Below are 26,288 nucleotides of genomic sequence, written 5' to 3' on the forward strand. Positions count from 1 at the left end.
TAGGCTCGTCGCCCGGAGCAATCGATGTGATGCCATTTATGAACGTAGGAGTTACAAACCACGAAACCATTCATAACTTGTCTCTTCAAAATGGACATTCATATTATGCTTCAATCAAAGGTATGCACATTTTTTTTTTAACTCGATTTGAAATAAAGTTGTTTTGTCCAGACTTCCAAAAATATCCTTGGTTTCACGATAATTTTGCCCCAATTTGGCATAGTTAATATAGATTGCACCTGACAAGTAAATAAAATTCAGCTGCTTTCTTGTGATAAAGAGCACACAGAACACTGTACGATATAATAATAATAATAATAATAATAATAATGATAATAATAATAATAATTATTATTATTATTATTATTATTATTATTATTATTATTATTAAAAAATTAGGTTTGTTTAGACACTACGCTAACAGACGAAAGACCACATATTTAATTTTCACCACAACTATCAGAATTTACTGATAGATAAATACTAATTGATATAATAGGTTTCAAATGTCTCAAGTTTCCATATGGCAGAGTGCCCGGGATCTAACCACCGCCAAATGTACACTGTTTTACATATAAATGTTAAAGTATGGGAAATTAATTAAGTCGCATTAACTTTTACAGCTTAAAATGCTTGCAGATTAATGACATTTTAAGGAGCGTTTAGCCTGCGTCTGAAGAGTGATTCAATTAAAAAACCAAAACCATCCGCAGCCTATACTGCGATATCTTGGAAATGCCCACCTAACAATAACATGTGCAGATAAACATAATACACTTCTAATTGTTTAGTCAGCTTCATTAAAATTCGAAGTAATATCTTCTTTTAACTTTTGCATCGTGCTCTCAGTATTTTTCGTGGGGTGCCAATTTTATTTTACTTTGCATGTCCACTCTGTAAAGGCGATAGAGCACTCTTCTAATACACACATTTAATTACCCACGAAAATGCATATGCACATAAATAAATGATTTCACAGTATATTCTTGCCACGACTGTTGATGTATGATATCTTTTTTAAGCACTCGATTTTGCGAACCGAACCACCGTGTCCACCTCTGCAGGCATTACAATTGATTACACAGCTCCAGACAAAACTAATCATGTGATTTCAATCAATAGTCGACATCTGACGAGTGTTAATGATGTAACAGCATGGTAATTATAGCTCTTCCTTGTTCATGACATTTGAGGTACGTAACACAATACTTGTATTCTAATGAACTGCAACAGCGCATCAAGAAATTCCTATTATATAATTAAAGCCAATGCTATGATGCTAGAAGATCATCATCATATTTTTCATTCTTTCTTAAAGCCTGTGATTAATATCTCATCACGCAAAGCTTTATGTATCTTTTCTTACGAACCCACGTTGAAAAAACACGTTGTCGTTCATTTATACACGAAGTTTCCGCATAGAAGAGATGGCATTAAAGAGTGACTAACATATGTGAAAGTAACAGAAAAATATAACGCATAACGTAATGACAGGCAGTCGCACACAGTTAAGAAAGAAAACGTTAAACCGGTCAACGAACGCTTGCTATATTGTATGATAACTTTTCGTAATGACTTTTTGCTGTTTATGCTTATGAAAATTATGTAAATTATTTGCTATACAAAGTTTTTTTGTATTGTAATGAGCAGTTTCAGTTATCATCTATTCGTAATAGTTGAAGAATTGAAGATGAAGTAGTAGTCGTAGTAGTAGTTATTGTTATTGTGTTATCGTCATCATCATTATCGTTGTCACCATCATCATCATTATCATCAGAGGTCACTATTTTATCTCGTGCCTGTGATAGTTATAATAGTACTGCATTGTAATCTTGTCATATACATTGGACATCTATAGGATTTTTTTCGCCTTTAGTAATCTAGTTTTCTTTGAAAGCTGGACAGGTATATTTGAGGATAAGGAGAGTGGTATTTTGAAATACGAATGGGCAGTGGGGTCCCAACCCAGCTACTGTGACATAATGCCTTACACAACGGTATATGAAGAATGCTCAGAGACCAGTTCTATGTCCACGATCAATCTCCATGAGGGACACGCTTATTTTGTATCTGTGAAGGTAAATATAGGTCTGTGTGCGTGCGTGCATACATTTAAAGATAGTTTCATTTTATTGAATGACTAATTAATTGGTTGATTCATTAATAGATATAAAGATAGAATCATAGTTAACATTTTTATTATAGTAAAATATACTCAGATATATAAATAACGAATAATAATGAAATGAAAGTTTAAGGCGCTCAGTTTAGAATTCATTCAAAAATATCTCAGGTACATAAAGAAGTGTATTATGTATGTATGCATGCATGCATGCATGTATGTATGTATGTATGTATGTATGTATGTATGTATGTAATATTTTGTCACACAGTTGAATAAACAAGGTCACGTCAAAAAAAAAAAAAAAAATAGCCAGATGGTAATAATAGTTGCCTCTGACACTCATTTGAATCTTTCGTGGAAATATTTGATATATTTTACTGTTTGCATAACCTTAGTACGTTATTGTCCTCGATATTGACATACGATATTTATGTCTATTATCAAACATAACAATATATGAAAAAAATCACGCTCTTATGCTATGGGTGATATCGATTCGAATTTGTTACAAACTGTACTCTGATCTCGACATTTTAGTAAAAGTCTGAATGCCAAGTGAGCATATGTCATGGTTATGCGTCCTTTGTGCAACATCCGTCGAACTTCTTGTCAACTCTCGAAATATTTTGCATTTGATAAGATTTATAACTTGTATCATCAAGTTCTCTTATGAATTTCGTTGAGAGCGAAAGCAAAACATATTAATAAGGCGTCCTAGCACATACTTGATCGAGCTTCGCGTCACTCTTTATGCCTCCTTGTTTACCTGATTATTTTCTTAAAAGTTTATATCATCAAGATCTCGGAATAATTCGTTAAGAAACCACATCTATCTATCTATCTATGAAAATATTTGATTAAGCCTAGTATCCTGAAGCATTTGACTATATTTGATCTATAAACTTATACCATAAAAAATCTCGGAAAACGTCAATGATTGGAAACACCTGCAAATATTACTTGTTTTCGCTTTTGATCAACTGAGACTGTACGATTCTAGTGATCCGATTTCTGATCAAATTATGATCAAAAGGGTCGTCCATTAATTATGGCAACAAAATAGGGGGAGGGGGTTTGAAAAAGTTTGACAATTGTTGACATGGGGGAGAGGGGAGTTCAAGATAAATTGACGTCAACAATGTTATTTTTTACAATAAATTTAATAAATAAAAAAATAGAAAATTAGTCGGTGCGTTGGTATCACACACACTCGCTCGATCGTCAACAGCCCACATATTTCCATCTCTTTTCTTCAATCACTCTTTGAAAGTTGATAACATGCTACCTCGATCGGCAAAGGCATTCAAAATTCTTCCATATGATCTATATTGTCCTTCCATTCAGTTGTCGTTGCTTGAACGGATCTGCAAAATCTGTCACCTCTATGTTGCTTCACAAGTCATGTTGAAGAAGCATGTTCAACAGCACCGACAACGCGATATTGGGCCTAGGCAATTACCACATGCTCCTCAACCGCAAAGAATTCGGCCAGTACGAGTGGCTGGCAAAAGACAGAGAGAGCTGATGGCAATTATTGCTCATGGAGAGATATTAAGCGCAGAATGGTTAGATGAAGATGATGTTGACTTGTCGGGTGTATCGGTTCCACAAGAAATTAATGAATCAGTCACTATGCCCATTATAACAATTGAGGAACATTTGGCTTCCCCATGGGAAGATGATAGAAACTAGAATATGAACTCTCGATTTTTTCATGAATTTAAAGTGTTATAGTCAATTTGAAATCTGTTAAACAAGTAAAAAATGTATTAAAATTTATTTGTAGACCTTTTAATTTCCATAATTCTATTTTTAGCATAAAAGCCAGCCGTATAAAATATTGTTAGTTTGTAAGGGGGGGGGTACAATTTTAATAGGGGGGTCACTGAAAGTTTGACATTGTTGACAAGGGGGGGTGGGGGTAAAAAAATTGCCTAATAATTATTGACATAAGTAATGGACGTCCCCAAAGTTGCTATTGTAGCACATATGTTTAAGATCAAAAATTCGATTTTATTATATGCTTATTTTTTCTCCGTTATCTTTACATTGTCAGTATAATGCAGTATTTTCCGTATGCTTTCACAATGCACGCCATGTATGTCTAAAATAGGGTATTTTATTAGGAACTACTTTGTAAACAAGCTGTTTCGTCCAGTTGAAAGGGGAGATGAGCTTGATAATCACAATGTCAACAAGAAACGTGAGAAACTCAGTAATTGAAAATACCATTATGGTCATTATTTAGGAAAAATATTCGTAACGTTTCGCAAATAGAATGTTTCAGACGATGACCAGTGCTCTCTATGGTCTATAAAAATAACACAGAATAGCATATTGAGGCCCCTGGCTATCGCATATCCATCAGTCAAAATGCTAAATTTGAGAAAAATGCAACTGAAGATTTTGGTAGGAAACTAAGAGTCTCAGAGCCAATAAGACAGGACGACGAAAAAGTGCTATTCCTGCTGTCTAAATGGACTGTCATACAACAGCTGCTTTGCCATGTTTCTCGTTTAACTATTTTGATACAATGTTAATCTAACGATAGAAGATTTACAATGTATGAAACAGATAATAGTTGGGGTCTCTCCAAATGCGAGCATGAAAAGTGACAGGGCATAACATATGTCATCTTTAGCTGATAATAAGAATGGTAATCAATGTACTGTTATTTATTCATCTTGAATTTCTTCAAAATGTACTTTCTTAGCTCTGGAAACCCGAATGAGATGACCCACGTCATGGAAAACCTGATACACACCGAATTTGTAATGTAATGTTGACTAAGTTTCCATCTGAAATGATATGCTCCTTACTGCATTGAACTGACCTAGTAAATTCAGTCCATCATAACCAAAAAGACAGAACTGAATGGGATCAACATAAAAAAATCCATCCATTTTTTCAGTGCGCATTCATTCAAAACATGACTTTAAATTTCAGTTTTAAGTGGGCCAAAACGTTTTATAAAAAACAAAATAATGTCGAGTTCAGGTCCCTAGGCGGTGCTATGTGCGCATGAAAATTGTTACTGTGTATTGATTAGTTTACGGCTGTGTATCTGTGTATTCATTTATTATTAAGCATTCGGTAGGAAAATAAAATGAGCATATGATAAAACGATAACTGCACAATATAATTTGTGATGTGCATTTGCTTTTAGGTTGCTATTAATTAGTTGCAAACAAGGCCAACAACTGGCTTTTATTCTTCGTATTTCAACTGCGTAGGTTGCAATGATGGCAACATATGCGTCTTGTTTAACCGTAAAATAAAGAAGACAATTTGTGCATATTCACCACAAACTTTCATCTATATCAAACCTATATATGAATAAATATCAACCAGTATTTGGCAGCAAAACGCCTTTTGGAACGTTGATGCGTCCTGATGTTGTATAGCGAGATCGTTTCTTTGCAGTGTCGGTCGTATTCAAATTGAAACCGAAGGTAGTCGGAAGGCCGAGGTTAAAATGCTAATAAGATCAAAATGCGCATCGAATGAGAAATTTCAACATGAAGTATATGAGAAGTGTTCTATGAACAAGTATCTAATTTTAAAAAAAGAAACACTTGTATTACATTAAATAATTCCACCAACATTGACTGATTTGTGTTTAACAGGTATCTTTTTATTTTGTTTATACGCAAGCACAAACGCAAACCGACAGGAGTATTTCAGTGTTCCTTTTACTATAAAGCAAGCAGACTTACTATAGGCAAACAATGCTCTCCACCTAGGTATGAAAATCAATTTAGTCAACATTTTTTATTTGTTTCGCTCCTCTGTTTTATGTGTTAAATTAATTATTCTTTAGAGACATCATGATGTATTTTGATCTTACTGTTTTCTTTCAGGCATATAATGGACTTGGTCTCTCCTCTTCCGTTACTTCGTGGGCATTCACTGTCGACACGTCTCCTCCCTCACCTGGCCATGTCTACGACGGCAAGTCTACACCTGGAAAAGCAGTCAAGGATGAAGATTTCACCATAGATAAATCCAGTTTAGATGCGCACTGGGAAGGATTTCATGATCCACACACAGCAATACAAGAGTATTACATTAGTACTGGAACATGTAAAGGATGCGAGGATGTGTTGAATTACCAACCTGTTGGAATAGTTTATGGTAGTAAACCCTGTTTTGGATCCTGTTTAGTTCATAAATACTGCTATAAACGTTTTATCAAAATTTAGTCTTACTGTATACAACGTTTATCTTTTAAATAATTAATGCACTCATATATGATGTGATTAATTATTGAATATAAAGCTGATAACAAGATAAGAGAAGAATCTTGTATCTCATAAGTAAGGCTGATGTTTCTCACAGGGGTTACATTTCACTGTCTAAATGAATATAAATATTTGTTCGCAATGACATGTTGGATACTTTCCTTCCACACGAACACGAATTACAAAAATAGTTTTATATTTATCGATTTATGATTACCAGTCACACCTGAATTAGCGCATATATTAACTTCTAGCAGACGATACATATCATCTCTCATCTCAATGCCACTAGAGTTTTTAAAATATTTACTAGATATGTTTTTGTACACCAGAATCGATTGGTAAATACGTTTATTTGACCGCAAAGTATAATATGCGTTATACTTAAAACATAGGGTGTCTATTTTCTAATTTAAGTCTTTCGAAGTTTTTATCAACCACATTATCATTACCACAGAACGGCACATTCAACAATTATAGTAATGAAAGGCAATTTATTTTTATTTTCTAGAATTTCACGTCCATCATATACATCTCGTAGAAGGTATAACATATTACACTACTGTAACAGTATGTAACACTGCCAGTCTATGCACATCGGTTACTTCGGATGGAATTCAAATCGATACCAGTCCACCAGTAAGAGGAAGAGTACATGATGGTACTGATGTGGAAGACATTCATTACCAAGCCACAAAGTATGTGTGCCATATACTTATTTTCCCTTTTCTTGTTCTAATTAGGAAGCAAGAAAATACATGGAAAGCAGTTACGGCTGCAAACGCTATGTATTTTTGCGCTTGATTCGCCAGAATATAGCAGTTTAATTGAGGGTTATCGACAATTTTTCATATGTAGATTTTAATATAAATTCAATAACAGTCTACTTACTAGAGGCTGACGAAAACGCGCACCTCTATAATATTCACTTCTATAAAAGTTATTGTGAACTACCATCGCCTTTTTCTACCAATGTCATGGTTTTATCACCCCGCGTGAATAATTTGTGAATTTATCTGTGTCTTTTAAATACAAAATAAAAACTCTAAAGGTCTAAACGACAGCCAAACATTTTTTTTTCCTCTTCAGATATTTTTCCACGATTGAATATTTACTATATTTTTATATTTTTGCTACGTAATTGTTTCGTCATAACCAACGGTTAAAACCATAGCTTTCAACGATTTTAATCTTTATCACAATGTCGTTACTTAATGTGCATGTAATTTCAGCAATTCCATCGGAGCCAAGTGGTTTGGATTTTCTGATCCACAGTCAGGTATTTCCCACTACTCCTGGCGAGCTGGAACCTCTCGTGGGACTGATGACGTTTTCTCAGCGGCGCTATTGCATCAAAATGAGCTGGCTGTAATTCCTGATCTTCAAAGTTACAATGGCCGAACGCTTCCCTTGGGTAGAAGAATCTATATCACCGTCAGAGCCTATAACAAAGCTGGTAACTATCTGAATGGTAAACTCGTGATTCAGCATTAAACTACATTGCTTCATTGATTTTAAGCTGAAAAATTTTACCAGTTAGTTTTATCCAGACCAACGATTACCATATTACGGCCATTGTATCCAGGCCATAACTAGACATGCATATTGCTACGACCGGCCTATCCCGCCACAAGTTGCTCAACTTTTATTCCACTGAGTGCTAAGCCAGCAAATGTATCAAACGCACACTGTAACCGGTTTCATTTTGGATCAACGTAAGTTGTGTCTATTAAAAAGAAAAACAACCATCTACCAAACAATGTAAACTAGGGCTCATTGTAATGTGTGTTACATGTCAAACTCTAGTTTTCCTGCAAATTGAAACTCCCTATATTTTGCAAAGACTAGAACCTGAACCAAACGTTCAAAGTTCAATCCGCTGCGTCACAGTGTAATCTAATGAAAATCATAACATTCAAAAGCACTAGTGTTTAACTCGTAGATTACACTCTTACATCATATGGATTGACGAATTCATAGATACCCAACAGGTGCAAGACAGACGTACAAGGAGCTTCCACACTTTGAATCGTGACTTGATACTTTCACAATTATAGGGTTTTCCTATAGTGTTCATTCTATATCCCTAGATGCAAAACTTATTAATGGTATAATGTAAGGGATTAAAGTACACTTTTTCTCCTTTTACATTATGCTGCTCGATGGTGGTACAACGATGTCTATGATAATGGTATCACTTTGTGAGCATTTGATGCAGTGCTCTTTGATTTCTAGCTGCTCCTATTTTTATTATTGTTTAAACAAATGTAGTCCGATACAAATTAGTTTTACTTCTTAATATTTCAACGCGTATTAGTATATAAATCAATTTGAATTTGAAAGTATCATTAGACTGTCTACCTTCCGTAACTTCGTCTATACCCTTTGACAAACATAGTTGTTCAACCAACTGACATGTTGTTGTGTCAATGCTTTTTCACACTTGTAGTTTTTCATTTCCTTATGATGTTGTAACCACTAATTATTGTGTATTTCACGTCCGCTATTTCCTATAATCAGCACATATTAGACCCTAATGGGAGGAAATTCATGCTACTTTATTGGTATACATTTAACTTGACTTGATATTTATACATATTTCATCTGGATTTCTATTATTACCATCAAAATACTTAAAGTTATTATGGCATGAATTGCTTGAGTGCAAATCTCTATTACTTTTCACTATCATGTATATGTACTAAAAGCTTAGGGCAAATTGTCATATAGTGTACATATAATGCGATGATTTAATATTTATTCTCAGTATGACTTGTATTTTCAAGGTGAATATTCAGAGTCCATATCCAATGGTTTCATTGTTGATCTTTCACCACCATTGATCAACAGTCCACTGCGACTAGTGGATATTGGACTTATTTATCCCAATACAACCGTGAGTAGAACCACTCTTCGCTTGGAATGGGATGTACGTGACAACGAATCATACATTGAACGGCAGTATTTGTCCATCAAGTCACACATTGGAGGAGATTTTAACTTGTCATCTATTCAGGTAAAATTATAAATAGAAGTTGTGTTTTACATTACATACTTTCAAACCTGAAACACCCAAGCGAAATAGATGACAACTTGTAACGGACATCTGTACTAAAGTGAAAATAATATACCCATGACTTATTTGAATTATCTATCAAGACGATTAATTAATTTAACACTTACATTTTATCCATGCTAGCAAATTTCATAATGTTATCAGGTGTTTTTGTACACATAGATAATTGGCTTGCATAATGTGTGTTATGAATAAAACTATATTTATTTGCTTTCTTTATAAACAAATAATTTGCTATTTTAAACAATATTTCAACATTATCTTATTGTAAGGTAATTTCGTATTCATCAGATACCTTCAAGCTGGAGTAAAAAAGATTGCATTTCAGATCAATGGAAATGTGAGATGTGATGATGCAAATGTGAGACGAAATGTTTCAGAGTAACAAATCTCAGGGCAGAAACAAAATTTGAGTTCCAGTAGTTCGGGATAATTATAACGCCTTCTTATCAAACATACTTTAATACAGTTTGGATAAGCCCTTTTCTATAATAATTTGCCATCATTGTTTTTCTTCTCAGGTTGGAGGGATAGTCCGTGACTATACATTTGTCGACTTAGATCTCCACGACGGAAGTCAATATTGTGTCATGTTAATTGTATGTAACGGTGCAAAGCTGTGTACATCCACCATGACTCCACGTTTTGTTGCAGACAGTTCGCCACCAACGACTGGTACATAAGATAACTATTATAACCAATACCCAATTTCTCAGGAGATTTACTTCGTTTGTATAATTAATTATTTAAGGTTTCTTTAAGGGATTTGCATAACCAAACTAAGAGTAAAACCTAGCAAGAGGATCGCTGAAATGTCAGATAATGTCTTCTTGATGAATTTCATTTCATCTATGCTTTCATTCGATTACGTAATATATCAAAGGGCTTTGTGTCGAATATTACAATTTCTACATTTTATTAGCTCTTTCCTACAGTTTATACTGTCGTTAGTACTGCAACATTTCCATAAATATCTCATTAACAATTTCTACAATTCATTTTTCAGGGATGTTTGCAATCAACACTGATCATGCAGTCAGTCTGAACAGACAGCCTGAAAACTGGATGAAGTGGTCTACATCCTCTTTGGACCTGGCATGGCTTGGTTTTTCTGATCTTCATTCTGGAATTAAACATTACAAGATAAACATTGGCAGCACATACATGGGATCCAACCTTAACAAGGTTATTGATAATTTCATCATTCTGAAAGAAGCCACGATCAGAATGAATAAATTTGTCTTAGGGAATGACTTCACCTATTCAAAATTATTAACCATTGTTACCAACTATCAAACTCGGGACACAAATCAGTATGAAACATGCATACAATATGGCTAACATATTAAGACATAACTTTATAAATGTCTTTTAATTATTTTGTATAGATGTATGCAAATGCATAAAGTCTTAGTATTACAAGGTTTAAAACAATGACATACAATCATTGTAAAAGTGGCTTCGCACAATGATAATAGTTTTCTTTTTGATATCTTATAGTGGCAAGGCTTGAATTTTAAATTTTAATCAGACACCAAAGAATTTATCCGCTTGACTCTCACTTTTTGAAGAATCCGATGGAGCCCGTGACTGTTGTTCACAACAACACAGGACCAGACAAAGAAGGCGAGGGAATTGTACAGACCTACAGAATACCAACATCGTCCCTCAAAAGCAACACAACCATTTATATTAGCCTTTGGGCCGTAAATGGGGTGAGTAATCACTTATCAGGCAATAATCTGAAACTGAAGAACAAACGTAGGAAAATTTTTCTGATTTACTCTTTTTAAAGTGAGTGTATCACGAAAGGAAGTATGATACAATATATTTTTTAATTATATATTTTATAGACTTTATAAGTAGTTTTCAAAACCATCCCTGATGTGTTATCAATGTGCAGCTTTATTTGCATCATGATGTACGACGCAAATGATAATGCTGTCGACAACACTACAAAGTATTCTCTGTCGTTTAAAGTTAGAAACAGTTTTTACAGTGTGCAAATACTGACTGAATGGCATCCATATTTATTTACACACAAAATTCAAAAATATTACGGACTTTTACAACATTTTAGAACTATAAAATTCTTAACTAAAGAACAAGATCAACATCAATGAAATAAAATATCAGATTTTAAATTTGTCTTTGTCACACTAAAGGTAGGATTACGAAGCCCAATGGTTCACTCACAATTCCGACTACTTGATGGAGGTATGATGGAACTGGTCAGGAGATGTTCGGCTTACTCCTGTCTCGGCCACTGTGTGTGCGCTCCTCAAGAGGAAAAATGCAACTCGTCGGGGCTCGTTTGCAATAATAATTATAGTAAGCATATATATATATATATATATATATATATATATATATATATATATATATATATATATATATATATATATATATATAATCTTGAAAAATAATTCATGACATTGCTTTTCTAACTTTAGATAAGTTCAATGTTTATATTGTATGTAAATCCTGATCAGGGTGCAAACAAGAATTAAATTTGCACATCAACATATTGATTGTTAACTTAATATATGTCCTCTGAAAACTGCAAAATGTAAACATGGGTTCGGTGGTATTTACAATAGCTATGATCAAGTTGGAAATTATGTGACTTTGATATATCATATATTGCAACAGATTCAACTAAGCCTGAGATCAGAGTCATTGACATACAGAATGTGAATGATCCAGATAAATCACCACAAATACAGTGTACAGCAACGGATACTCTGTTGTCTGCCCGCTGGACTAGTAGTAACCAAGTCTGTTGGTAAGAGCTCTGTTTTTTTCTCCTTGACAAATGGGACAGGTTCATTGATGCATATTCTTTTGAATTCGAAAAGCATCTGCTCAGTAAAAATATGAACTCAGTGGCAAAAGGGGTGGGTGAATGTAAATTGCCATTCGTTAACAATTGTACGATTCTTCATTGCTTTGAATAAAATGTATTTTAATTTAGCCATCAATATTCGCATAGTGATAGATGGTATCAACAAACGCGTCAACGCTTCAAGTTCACAGCTATCCATATAATGACAAATGCCGATGCATTATTAAATCGTAATGGAATATGTTAATTGGTTATAAAATCAGAGGTGATATACTTTTTCCTTCAGGTACGAATGGAGTGTAGGACTCAGTACATCAGATAAGCCCATAGGTGTCTTTTCAGAAAGTCAGGAAAGCGTCTGGCATCATGCTGGGAATGAAAATCATATGATTTACAGCTTGCCACGAGGTAAGACTGATTTTATATGGAGGGAATTACCTGCAAGTATAATGGAATATACTAAAGACTCTGTTTCAGCAATCTGTTTTCAGGTATGATAAATTTTGCTCAGTCAAAATTCGTCAGCTTTGACGAATTCTGTAAGGTTTAGATTATTCAGTTAATCTTGTTGTGACACTATCAGGAAGTAAATTTCTTTCCGCAACGTGAAAAGGAAGATTCCTCTTGCAAATGTAAAATGTTTGCAGGCGGATTTGAATTTATATTATTAAAGCGGTATCTCTACAATATTTTACATCGCTTCACTGAAGTAAATGTTTTATATCAGCAAGGTCTTTCATGTATGTATGTTCGAATTAATTACATTTTATAACCAAATTCAAAATAATGAAGCAGTATTAATTTCTATATTTGCCCCACAGGCAAACGTTTGGCGAATGGACTGACGTATTCATTTTTCGTGAGAGCATGGTTCAATGAGAAAACATTTGCGGTGTTTAAAAGTGAAGGCGTGTACATAGACACCAAACCTCCAGGAACAACAAACAGCAAAGGAAAATCTGTACTTCACATTTTTTAAAATTATTTTCCAACCTCAATAAATAACATCTACTCACATACTTTATATTTCAGCTTGTTAGGGATTCATCCTTTCCTATTTTAAAAGTATGACATACAAGTACACACACACACAGACACACACACAGACACACACACACACACAGACACACACACACACATATATGTATGTGTATATATATATATATATATATATATATATATATATATATATATATATATATATATATATATATAAGCACACACAAATCTAACGGCGAATAACGGTCGTTCCAAAGGCACTGGATGCAGCAACGGGTCACGTATTTCAGGGATTGATTAAAATAATTGCAATAAACTAACAATGAACAATGCAAAAGTAGTTTCTAACTAACTGAAGCACTTTTGACTCTATATGAGTCTTTGCTCAAATGCAAATACAAAGCGGACACTAGAAAAAGACACAAAAGAGACAATGCTTTTAGATTACAATTGTTAAATGATTATTTCTACAGGATTATAAGCTAGAAAATTTTGAGGTTTCAACTCGCTGGCTTCAACTTCATGCTGATGGTGAAAAATATTTTACATTGACCATGATGAACCATATTGCTGTCTGTTCTTTTAATGTAACTGCGTAACCACAAATTATATTCCGGATATTTCATTGTGTTACTAGTAATTAGAGGTTATTTGGACACCAATAAGCACATTGAAAGAATGATTTTAATGAAACTGAGCTGTTTGCAAAACGTTGATGATTTTTGTTTGTTCGTGGCTGTATTTTTCTAGTCTCCTTCATGTAAACCATTTCATGTCAAAGTTTTAAGGCGGCGTGTTTAGTAACATTCGTTTTCTTTGTGGCTTCGGAACTCTACCTGGGGTTGTGAACAATTGTAATCAGTGTTACATCATTGACAGTGTGTCCTCGGGAAGAAAAGTGTTCTGCAACTATTCTTCTGTACACCTTCGTTGTCATCCAATCCGATTTATTTATCAGTTTGTTTTACATACTGAAGGCTACAGATCTTATAAATAATTACATTCTATTTTTCCACGTATGTCCAATTTTTCGCTAGTCTCCATGGTAGAGAATATTTTGGTCTGTGTCGTATCTTGGCAGGCTCCAGTATAATGCTCATTAACACTAATCTAAGCGGTTTCGACTCTCATTAAGTCTTTATCGAATGCGATTACACAACAGAACGAATCAAGTCAAAAAGTAAACAGAAAGCCTGGATGACAGATTAAAACTTCGCTCTTGATAATTTGTCTTTTATATTATCTCTAGATGTTTGGTTATAAAACATACATATGGATTTCTTGCAACTTTTGTCCAGTACCTGGTTAACGTGTACAATGATTTTGGTGGCACATAAAAAACAAGACGACCCTTTTACCTATTCAGTTCGAAAAAGTGGATCTTATATGACCTTCATATATTTTTTGTTAATATTATGAGATGAAGAAAGTTGTAGGTCAGAAAGCTTCTTTGAGATGGACTAGCTTGAGGGCCAAAATATTCATCTGAAATGGGCCAAATTGTACCTCAGATCTTTCCATTGAGATGGACTAATGTGAGTTTCATTGGAAATGAACACTAGTGTGAAATTATCTTCATCACAGCAATAATGAACCGATGAGGATCTCGAAAGGCTATCAAACGTTTACACCCCAATATATTCTGACGTCTCTGAAAATATCTACGTATCTTTTGCGATCTGATGGCTTAATAATTCACGAATCTAATGATTGTAATGCGAAACAAGAGTGTATGCAAATATAAATTGATTAAATCTTTTGATACAAAATTATATAACATTGATCCCTTTTGAATTGCATTGCTGCATATTTTAAACAATATAATCTTTCAATGGAATGATCGAAAATAATCAAGTACAATTACATTTCTTTTGCGTCAACATATGGTAAAAGATATGTTATTTTTGTATTCCATCACCAGGTGAAAGAAACGATCAGCAACCTGACGAACGAAATTGATTTTGCAAAATGGGATGATGAAATTTATGTAGATTGGACTGGCAAATTTCGAGAGGCTCAAACTTGCGGAATAAATATGTTTCGTCTTTACATAAGTACATATCCTGGAGGTAAGAGAAGACATTCAAAAGACTATAATGCACTTTATCTTAACAATAGAGATTGAATATTAAACTTTCCTGTATAAGCTAATTTCTTGCGAAACAAATTACCGCCCCCTCCCGACCCCTTTAAATTAAATGGTCGATTCTTCATCATTGACACAATGGTTTTTGTTTATGCTCATTGTGACAAATCTTACTTGTATGTCATGATTCGAACTTTCAAGCTTGACTTGTATGCTATGATTGGATTTTTAAAGCTGTAATTGTATGCCGGTATTGGAACCCGCAAGCTGTACTGGTATGAATAATTGGAATTGGTAGCTGTAATTCTATAACATGATTGGAACTTCCCAGGCTGTACTTTTATGCCAAGATTTGAATTTTCAGGCTGCATATGTATGGCATCATTGGAGCTTGCAAGTAGTAAGTGTATATCATGATTGGAAAGTGCAGGCTGTACTTGTACGCACTGACTGAATTTGTAATTCGTTTTCTCCTTTTGGAATAATACACGTTTACGCAAATGGTATTTAATAAACGCACCGAAATGAAATTCGACTAGATTTTCCCTTTTAAAAGAGTACATTTTAGGAATATTTGTGCTGGTTCTTCTACATGAAAGTTATACTCTTTCAGAATATCATGTGGAAGCCTTCTTTTTGATATTGATACCTCATCTTGATAGCCATCTCGGGTTGGCCTGGATGGATATTTGGTCTTTAGACTGATTTCAAATTATATTATACACACATGCATTATTCTGTTGTAGGACATGACGTCCACACAACAAACTCTGACCTCAATCCATCAGTAAACAGATACCGTCTTTATGTGCAAACTATGATTCCGAGCACACGCTACTATTCCAATATTCAGGCGTACAGCAAATCAGGACTTCACACTACAGTGACGTCTGATGGATTCATGATTGACAGTGATCCTCCAGTGCCAGGCGTAGTATACGATGGTAGAGGTAGGTATTGTTTGTGTCTTGAAGAGATGGAACCTTGGTGTAGATTGTGTAGCGTTTTGAAAAAGTTTGATGTAAATATAACTATATATTTCCCATTCAATTCACATTATATTCACTGAAGTTAGAAATATACGCTTTGGATTAAACCATTTCTGCGTGAATTAATACTAATTTACTTTTTCATTCGATTGAAACGTTTAAAGTCCTTTTAAAATAGACTAGTTATTGAGATAATCTGAAACTGCATTTAATGGGTAATATATATGAGAATGCACAGTCTGAATAAAGAACGCTGAATGTATATCGTCAGATAGACGTTCATTTCTTGAAAACAGAGAGGCGGCAGTTTTATGACAACAGTTATGGCTCAAATAAATAAGAACCACACTCCTGAAATGTTTAATACACGCATTTCATTCTTTAATCATTTCTATAGGGATTCATTTATTCTCCTATATGCTCCAACATCATTACAGCGACAATGTATAATCATCTACGTCTTCTATATGCGCCAACATCACTATGGCGACAATTGGTTATCATCTACGTCTCCGTTAATAACCAAATAATACTATAGTGACGTTGGGCTGAAAGCTTTATCTTTCCTGATGCTTTCATTCTATTACAGCTTGGAGAGACATGGAGTTCCAAAATAGTTCAGCTGAATTTGGATCTTCCTGGCATAGTTTCAGCGATCAGGATTCCGGAATAAGACATTACATGTGGTGCACGACGACTCAGGCTGCCTCTCACACGTGTTCAATCATGCCTTGGAAAGACATTGGCATATTCTCATCCGGAAGCTACAAGCCTAACCAGTCTGTAGATAATGGTAACCGCACTCGTCTTTTATGAAGATGTTACTAAGTAAAGAATTTAACCCATATACCATGTCTACTATATTGAATTCTTAACCATAAAAAAGCTGGTAAACACATTCGTTGACTCATATAGTTATCTAATCACAAATGAGAGTAATGCTTCAACATTTATCTTTGAATGCCTTTAACGTATGTTTTCAGTTTTCAAAACAAAATGCATCCCGTACACAAATTTTATTTCCCTGTCTAGAAGAATATTTACTATTAACAATTGACAATTATTAATGCGTTAAATTTGTCTGCTGTTCATCGCGCCAGTATTCTGAATATACTGCTATTTTGCCAATTCTAGAATTTATAATGAAAATGTAGAACTATTTTACAGGTCTTAAGATAATTCACAAAATCTACGCAGTAGATGTTGTTGGACACATGTCATCAATTGTGGAGTCTGATGGTGTGATAGTTGACTCTACTGCACCAGTTCGAGAGGATGGACGTGTATTTCTAGCAAATATAATCCACAATCCGTCATTCGAAGAAGACAAATTTGGAAAAACCTGCTTGGAAATAGCAAGAATGACTGATTGTTCTAAATCTGCAATTACAGGATGGTCTTCAACACCAAGTTCCTGTGTATGGCTCGCCGCTACAGGTGTTCAGCATGCTCAGGAGGGTAACTCCTTCCTTGTTGTTAGAGGGTCAGTAAAACAAACTATCCTCGGTCTTGAAAAGAACAAAAAGTATAGAGTCTTGTTTTATACAAGTCACTTGCCCTTTCCATCCTCTGTTTTAGCAACAAATGAAGGATTCATTTACATTGGAGGAACCAGGAACATATTTCTATTGTATAATCGGGTCCACAGACACGACAATGTAAATGCATCTCAAACATTTATGATATGGCATCAACATACATTTTATTTCACTGCTGGATCTTCAGATGTTACCATAGAAATCGGAAGCACAGATCGCTCAACAGGGATTGCTATTGATAATGTTCAAGTTCAGAAAAACGATATTCGCAAAGACCTTCGTATGGATCAGAGTAATCATGTACAAGTGCACACAGTACATGTTGATGACTGGAGTTCAGTTCATGCTACTTGGGACTTTGATGATCCTGAGAGTCCTATTGTTGACTACACCTGGGCAATCGGTACGCATTTAAAATAATTTGCTACAAACTTACTTTTGAAATTTTACAAGGTGAAGTTCAAGACAGGAACGTCTGAAATCGTTGCTACAGCAATGAAATTGTTATGGCATTGAAATTCTATATTTAGTAGCCTGATTTTTGGCATTGAAAAATGTTTAATCTCTAAGAATTTACTGAAATGCATAATTGGGTACATTTATCGTTTGATATATTATATATATATATATATATATGCTTTTTGTAAATTTCTTCTACAATTCTTTTCTTAACGGCTTTTTTAACTTTATAACTAGCGTTTGTTGTATCTGATACAGGCCTTACTATCGGTGGAACACAGCTTCAAGATTTCCGATCGGTCGGATTGAGAAACTTCGCTTTCAATAGCCGCCTAAAGCTCATGCATAATTCCAGTGTCCACGTGACGGTTGTTGCTACCAATGCTGCCGGTTTGAAAACAGTGTCTTATTCAGAACCAGTCATGGTGGATCTGACAGCGCCTATTCTTGGAAATATTAACGATGGGAAAGGTTAACCGATATAATTGCTAGCACCATATTTGTTACTAGCTAAATCGAATAGTCTTTAATGAATTACCTGAAGTTAGTCTTTTCTAGTATTCCTATAATCATCGAAATGCTAAATGTAGAAAAAATTTTTCCTTATTTGTTATCTGTGCAAATGCTGAAGGGATATTCACTAAGAAATTGATTTATAAGATTACTTATTTCTTCTTTGCTCTAATTCACAACCTATCGTAGTGATGTGATGTGATTTCGATTTTTAACGTAGTTTTAACAATTTTTCAGTCATATCGCTACGATCTCTGCAATGTGGCAGTTTATAGTGATGTCTAGCACTGGGGCATCATGCCGCAGACATGTAGCATGATGTCCCACCCAGTCACATTATCCTGACACCGGGCCGACCAGTCCTAACACTAACCTCTTAATGCTGAGCGCCAAGCGAGACAGCTGTTAGTACCGTTTTTGTAAGTCTTTGGTATGACTCGGCCGGGGATCGAACCCACGATCTCCCGCATCCGAGGCGGACGCTCTAACCACTAGGCCACCGGAGCGGTTCCTATCGTAGTAATGCTCTACTTAATTTACTTCTTCGCTTCTTCAAGTTAAAATTAAGCAATAAGCCATTTCATCTCATCCTCTTTTTCTCTTTTAGGAATGGATATAGATTTTCAAGACAATTCCGTCATCATGGCCAACTGGCAGGTTAACGACCCTGAGTCTGGAATCAAGGAATGTCAATGGGCCATCGGTAATGCTAACGTCCATTATAAAAACACAGTTGTATATTATTTTAAAGCCAAATAACAGTCATTTCAAGTATATCGGATCCAGCGAGGGATCACGTGTGTCAGGGATTAATTAAGATGAAGGCAATAAACTGACAACGAGCAGTACAAAACTAGTTTCTAACTAGCAGAAGCGCTTTCGACCCTAAATGAATCTTTTTCAAGGCCAAATACAAAACAGAGACAAGAGAAACAAAAAAAAGCGTTGGGGTAAAAAAAATTAAATGACTATTTCTACAGGAATAAAGGCTCAAATTTGTAATGTTTCTACTGGTTAGCTTCACCTTTTTCTGATACTCAAACATATCTTTTGGACCTAGACATCCATGTGAATTAATGTCAACTACAGTTAGATAAAAATTGCTTAATCACAAATTATATCCCAGATATTTATGCTGTGACCAGTTGCAGAATACTCTTCCCGTGGCCACACTTTTAATGATGTAACACTTGTTCAAAACCGCAATTAGAGTTCCGAAACCAGGATAGAAAAGGAATATTACTGAATACGTCGCCTTTGAACACCGAAACCAAGCGGTTAAAACAAAGAAAACGAGAAAAAAGACAGCCACATACAAATAAAATCATCATCTTTGTGCAACTGGTGCATTTTTATTTTAAGTTCTTTCGACTTGCTTATTACATACCCAATAACCTATACTTGCTACTAAAACAATGAAATATGCGGGTTAGAATTTGCGACTACGCAGATTTACATTTAAAAAAACAGTGATATGGCTCATCAATTTCTAGGTCAATACAACTTTTTGTCTGCATCAGTATCAAGTTAAAGTCAAGTAGCTGAAACATCAAAACTCTGAAGCTTTTATTCTGGTACAAATAACCGAGTAAAACGTTGTGTCCTCAACGCGTTTTATATTTTGCTTTTCATTTGTCTTGTCTTTGTTTTGCATATGTCTCTACAAAACAATTATCTGATGATTTGCATGGTATTAAGATAATTAAAAGCTGCTGCCGAATGTTGAGACTGAATAGTATTTTAAGTGAGCGATATACATGATTACGACCAGAGCATAATGGCATATTTGTCGCAAATTGTCTTGGCAACTGTCATATTTAATTAAGATCACAAACAATTGTCTCCTTTATTTTATTCTCTTCACCCTTGTCTATTTATCTGCGTATTTATTGAATTGCAAGGAACACAATCTGGTAAAAATGACCTGATGGACTTCACTATGGTCAACAGTTCAAACTGGATGGTGTCCTGGGAATCCCAGTTCAATGCAAGCGGGGATAAGACAATTTATGTGACAGTTCGGTGCGAGAACGGCGCCGGACTGATGACGTCACGGTCATCTGACGGTGTACATGTGGTCCGATCAGCTCCATCAGCAGACATAATTGAGATAACTGTACTGGGCACGTCTAAAAGCGTTTACTTTCCACATGACAACTTCCGTGGAGATGAAACTGCTGTTCGCGTCCGATGGAACATTTTCAGTGATGATTTTGGAATAGAAACGTGTGAGGTATTTCCATCAAAATTCATTTGCTATCATAAAATGTATAAACTAGACAATCTGAACCTGAACTGTTCAGTTGCAGATTCTGCAAAAGTATTTAAGACCTTTGCTAAGTGAAAACGCCATCCTATACAATAATCTGTTAGCACCAGTAATGGTAGAATTATGTTTGATTGCACCTTTATACATATAATACTTTTTAGTTTATCCTTATTTAATGTATCTTTCTTTTCTATCAGGTGACACTTGAAGGGCACGGTACTAAAGTGACAGAGTTTGTCATTGCAGACACACAAGATTACATGTGTGTAGATTTTAGGGACCTTCATTTGAAGGACGGTTTGTATAGCATAGCTGTTACTGGTATCAACCGAAACAAGATGAGAACAGAAACCAAAGTGTCAAATTTTACACTGCTGACGAAACCACCAGCTATACAAGGTACTTGAAAGTTTATAGCAATTTTCGTAGCTTTATCTACTTTTATTTAATTATGAAAATAAATCAGAATAAATTGCAATTTGTGTCTCTATCACTCTTCGTTCGAAGCTCAAATTTCCATATCTTCCGACATAAATAATTTCAATAACCTCTATGGAATGTTTGTAAATTTCCAACTAAGCAACTCTATAATTAAGTTCGCTTTTAAAAAAAACATTGTGTCAGGTGGATGCATGTACTAATTAATGTAGACATGAGAATCTTTAATTTTACGATCCCTGCAAATATACACACTTTGACATTTATAACAAAAACGTGATGTAATATTAAGTTGTTTTGTGATTTGGTGAGCGTTCTTTATATCAGCCCATGTTTATCAATTTTATTTATAAATGTTTTCAAATGTATGAGAAAAACATCTTGAAGTTAATCTGAAAATATGCGCAGTGGACTGCTCGTTAAATAAACCATTTACACAACGTTTTGACCAAGGTATGTTTATATTTGACACAGATGGCAGAACAGTTATATTCAATTGGAATTCCTCGGCAGCGTCCTTAGCAGTCAACTGGGACTTTATGTTCTCTTCAGACTACCCTTTATACTATGAGGTGTCGGCGGGAACTGTTCAGGGAGGTCCGGACATCATTCAATGGCAGGAAACCAGGAGGACCGAGCTCCTCCTTTCTTTTGATAAAGAGATGATTGGTCCAGCAGGAAAGGATGTTTTCATTACTGTTCGTGCTATCTGTCCTAGCGGATTGTACGAGACAGCAAACGCGCAAATTCTTCTGGTCTTGTAAAACTGCTGTGTGTGCGAAAATTTAATCAAACTGAATTCATTAGATGAATCCCGACATTTGTGGCACGAACGTTTTGCTAAAATGAATCACAGATAAAATATAAAGCTGCCACTAATAACTTCTTATTACTATCTCTATGTGCTTGTTATGACGAGCATGTCATATTTAATAGTTCTTTCAATTAAGTATACGCTTTAACCGTATGTGAAACAAGTACAGTAGTAGCAATAGTTATAGTCTGTATTTTATAGCAAATACAATGTTATAAGGCATTTTATAACAATGTAGTCGTTTCTTTTTCTAGGTACGTACATACATTTAGTGAGTGCATACATTGCAGGTAAAGGACGGTAATAAAGATTTCGTATCAGATGAAATGTATTCCGATAATTATGTCCATTGATTATGTATACATTATACAATTGAATTACATGATATAGCATAATTCTAAAGCAAAAACAGCAGTCCCAAGAAATAACGGGTAATAGATAACACTAGCATGAGCGATACAAATGAAAACATAACCAAAGAAGCTGTCTATATAGCTCAGGTCTATATAGGAGTTTCGGTAACTAATCAGATTCTTTCCTATGTCTCTCTAAATATATTTGCACTCTTTTATACCTTTCAGTGGCTGTGGTGTACATACATCGTTGGCATTTCTAGTTACCCGACATTATTTATTTCCATGCACAGTTGTCAAAAAACGAAATTTGGTCCAAACTAAAGATATATTCACTTATTTCAATTGTTACTATGAAGGCATTTACATAAGTGTCAAACAATAGTAATAGTGAAGTTTCCTCAGCAGATTTGAAACAAAAATTGGGACATGGTGAGAAACTGAACTCCTGGCTCTTAAGAATAGTTTACTTAAACAGATACCATTATTTTTACGATATTAGACTTTTTCTCAGTCTTAGTCTGAATATGTCACTAAGTAAATATATCAGGATCAGTAAATACGAGTTTTACAGAGAGACATACAGTTGAAAAAATACGAACATGGATTATTTTACTAAATGCAAAACGTGTACAAAATTCATGACATCACAGGTATAATCCAATCAGTTCCCTTGATCGGGTGTTCTCTTTTGTGCAAGTACGTGTGCTAATCAAGATAATAAAGTTTCAAACCATTTAGAACGTTGCATCAAAAACCTTATGATCAAAATGCCAGTCAAATAATGTTTATTCAATAATGGGGACTAAGAGGATGTCACATGATTTTGGACAAGGTTTTGTATATATCAAATAATCCTTTATTTCACATATATAAAATCTTTAGACCAAAACATGTGATGCAATCGTCCTAACGCCGACGTTTATCTTATATTAGCAGTTGTTTGTTATCGCTACTGCTCCTAAGGTACTTGGACAAATACATGAAAGTTGGTATGTATAAAGTTGAACCCGGGCTTAGTTCTAAATTAAAATGATACGACTATGATTTTAGTGTCACCGCCATAGCGGCCATTTTGAAGATGTTATTATTGCTACTCCTGCTGGATAGGTGATCGTATTGATATGTTTTCGCTCAAACGTGTCTTATGCTATATGGATAGCCCTATATGAAAATGATTTGGTCTTAAAATACTTATTATCGATACTCATCATCACTGTAATGTGATATTAGCATTGGTCTTTGCCTCGAATGGCATATTATCTAATACAGTTGGTCCTAAATGAAAACACTCCTGCGGTTGCGTCAAACGTGGCCGCCATGACTAGTGCTACTCCTCCTAAGGCGATGATCTTTTCGACATTGGGTTTCTCTCATGAAACGACGGCGTATGATATGTAAATGGTCATAATTGAATGGCGATGATCAGATGTACACTATGGCTGTCCTGGAAACCATGTTTAAAATCGTGTTATATATTCTTCTCCAGTATTTACCTTCAAATACTATTACATCTTGCTGGTCCTAAATAAAAATGGTGCCTATCTGAATTCTAACGTAGCGATGTAATTATTATCGAAATTATGCGTGATACAAACCTATAGAAATAATGCCCTAAGACATAAGGCTGGAAGGAGGTAGAGGGTGAAGCCTGAGGGTGGACGGCTTTGGCATCATTAAGTAGCTCGAGATCAGACGAAACCAGCTCTTTGCATAACTGTCCGAGAAATCTCTCCAAGCGGTTTGTACGAGACTGCCATCGTTCAGCTTAACAATCATAACATCGTGAAATGTTTACCACTAAAACAAAAATATAATTCAGCATTCTAAATACCGTGCAACGCATAAGTACAAAACATAAATAAAAGCTTGTAGCAAATAATGAGATATATGCGTATTTTCAGCCAATATTTGTTATTTGCTTTCCATAATCCTGACGCTTTTTACAGCTTTACAGTATAAAACGAGTCGGAGTCATGTAGTTATAACTTATTTTAATTAAACTACAAATGATATATTCAAATTATTGACATTTATTTCTCATTTGCACAATGACTGATACAATAGTACATCATTTAAAACAATGTCTTGTCATTTTATTATACCTTTGATGTTCTAAAACACACACACACACACACACACACACACACATATATATATATATATATATATATATATATATATATATATATATATATATATATATATATATATATATATATATGCATTAACACAGACCATCACATACATACATACATACATACATACATGCGTGCATATATACATACTGTTACGAGTCTATGCTCTTAAAATAAGTAACAAAAAGGAGTTAAAAGCAACAAGTTTTGTAAAATTCAACAAAATATTTATTTCCCTAGAATACAACGTGAAAATGAAAACTGACTCTAGAATTACAGACAACCTTGACCCAGACCCAAATAAACATATTTATTTATGTTAGTAATGATCCTGATAACAAATTTCTACACACAGCAAATACCGTAGCTATATATTAGTTGTTTGCAGAATAAAATAACAAACTAGTAATTCAGGTCAAGTAGAAAATAAACTCTGTTGTAGACAAGGTTAAGTAGAACATACATGGTTAAATAACGGTAGCATATGATGAAATAAAAATATCTAACTATAAACACTGGAAATTAAATGTACATAACAATACATACATACAGTTCACAGTATGAATATTTAAAATATTAAGAAATCAATAGAAAATTAAACACTTATTGTATCTTTGTCCCGATAATTATAATAATTAATTGCGGTGGACTTTACAGCAATTATCTGTTTTTGTAAAAACTCTACCGTTCTAATTTAATATTGGAATAGGCTACATATCTCAACATTTGCCTGAGCATGCAAACTAAACTGTCGAAATAGTGCATCGCAAGATCCATACATGGACTTTTGCTAAGTACGGCAATAAACATTAATAAAATGCTTCTTTAAATGTTGAAATACAACTGAAAGAATTTTTTTTAATTCTAGGCATTACTATACTGTGAAATCGGAGATTTTCACAGGTATCTGTCGTACTGATTTGGCTATTAATGACACTTTTGTTGGCAATAAATTAGTGAATTGATAATGGGATCTTATAGTCTCCAAAGAAGGCTATTTATTATCTTGGTTCTTAAATTCAACGTTCATAACAACAAAGAAATCCACAAAAATTGGTGTCCCACAAATAAAATGATTTAACAGTATTGGAACAGATTGAACGAATTATCTACCCGTGTAATAATCTTTCCTATCTTGACAAGAATTCTACATGAAAAGACACTACCTTTATAGGAATAACTCGTATGAAATATGGACTCACTTGAAGGCATGCAAATTTATAAAATTAGGCGGAACGTTTTCAACCCTTCAGAATTGTGGTTACCGGTAAGCGCCTAGATAAACGATAATTTAAATCAGTTTGTTTGATAATTGTCAACTTTATTTGTGAATTAGGGTCACCTCACGCGCAAAACACTGAAATCAATCATTCTGAAATTGTGCTTAAGATTGTCAAGCTGACAG

The 26,288-nt window shown here is 34.4% G+C and overlaps 1 protein-coding gene across 1 annotated transcript in view; it reads left to right on the plus strand.

Moving 5' to 3' along the window:
- Positions 1–22,659, plus strand: part of LOC149785558 (uncharacterized) — a 68,681-nt gene extending 46,022 nt beyond the window's left edge. The window contains 23 exon segments of the mRNA XM_089979909.1: positions 4–120; positions 1,023–1,158; positions 1,898–2,078; positions 5,986–6,259; positions 6,878–7,064; positions 7,599–7,822; positions 9,153–9,382; positions 9,964–10,117; positions 10,449–10,627; positions 11,014–11,157; positions 11,608–11,773; positions 12,095–12,227; positions 12,574–12,695; positions 13,109–13,248; positions 15,208–15,355; positions 16,119–16,322; positions 16,951–17,154; positions 17,529–18,302; positions 18,617–18,829; positions 19,479–19,574; positions 20,773–21,104; positions 21,338–21,539; positions 22,053–22,659. Of these exon segments, the coding sequence (XP_089836035.1) occupies positions 4–120; positions 1,023–1,158; positions 1,898–2,078; positions 5,986–6,259; positions 6,878–7,064; positions 7,599–7,822; positions 9,153–9,382; positions 9,964–10,117; positions 10,449–10,627; positions 11,014–11,157; positions 11,608–11,773; positions 12,095–12,227; positions 12,574–12,695; positions 13,109–13,248; positions 15,208–15,355; positions 16,119–16,322; positions 16,951–17,154; positions 17,529–18,302; positions 18,617–18,829; positions 19,479–19,574; positions 20,773–21,104; positions 21,338–21,539; positions 22,053–22,342 (4,850 nt within the window). The 3' untranslated portion in view covers positions 22,343–22,659.
- The last annotated feature ends 3,629 nt before the right edge of the window (positions 22,660–26,288 follow it).

Source organism: Sinohyriopsis cumingii, chromosome 13, assembly GCF_028554795.1.
Source record: "Sinohyriopsis cumingii isolate HCF-2022 chromosome 13, ASM2855479v2, whole genome shotgun sequence".
NCBI lineage: Eukaryota > Metazoa > Mollusca > Bivalvia > Unionida > Unionidae > Sinohyriopsis > Sinohyriopsis cumingii.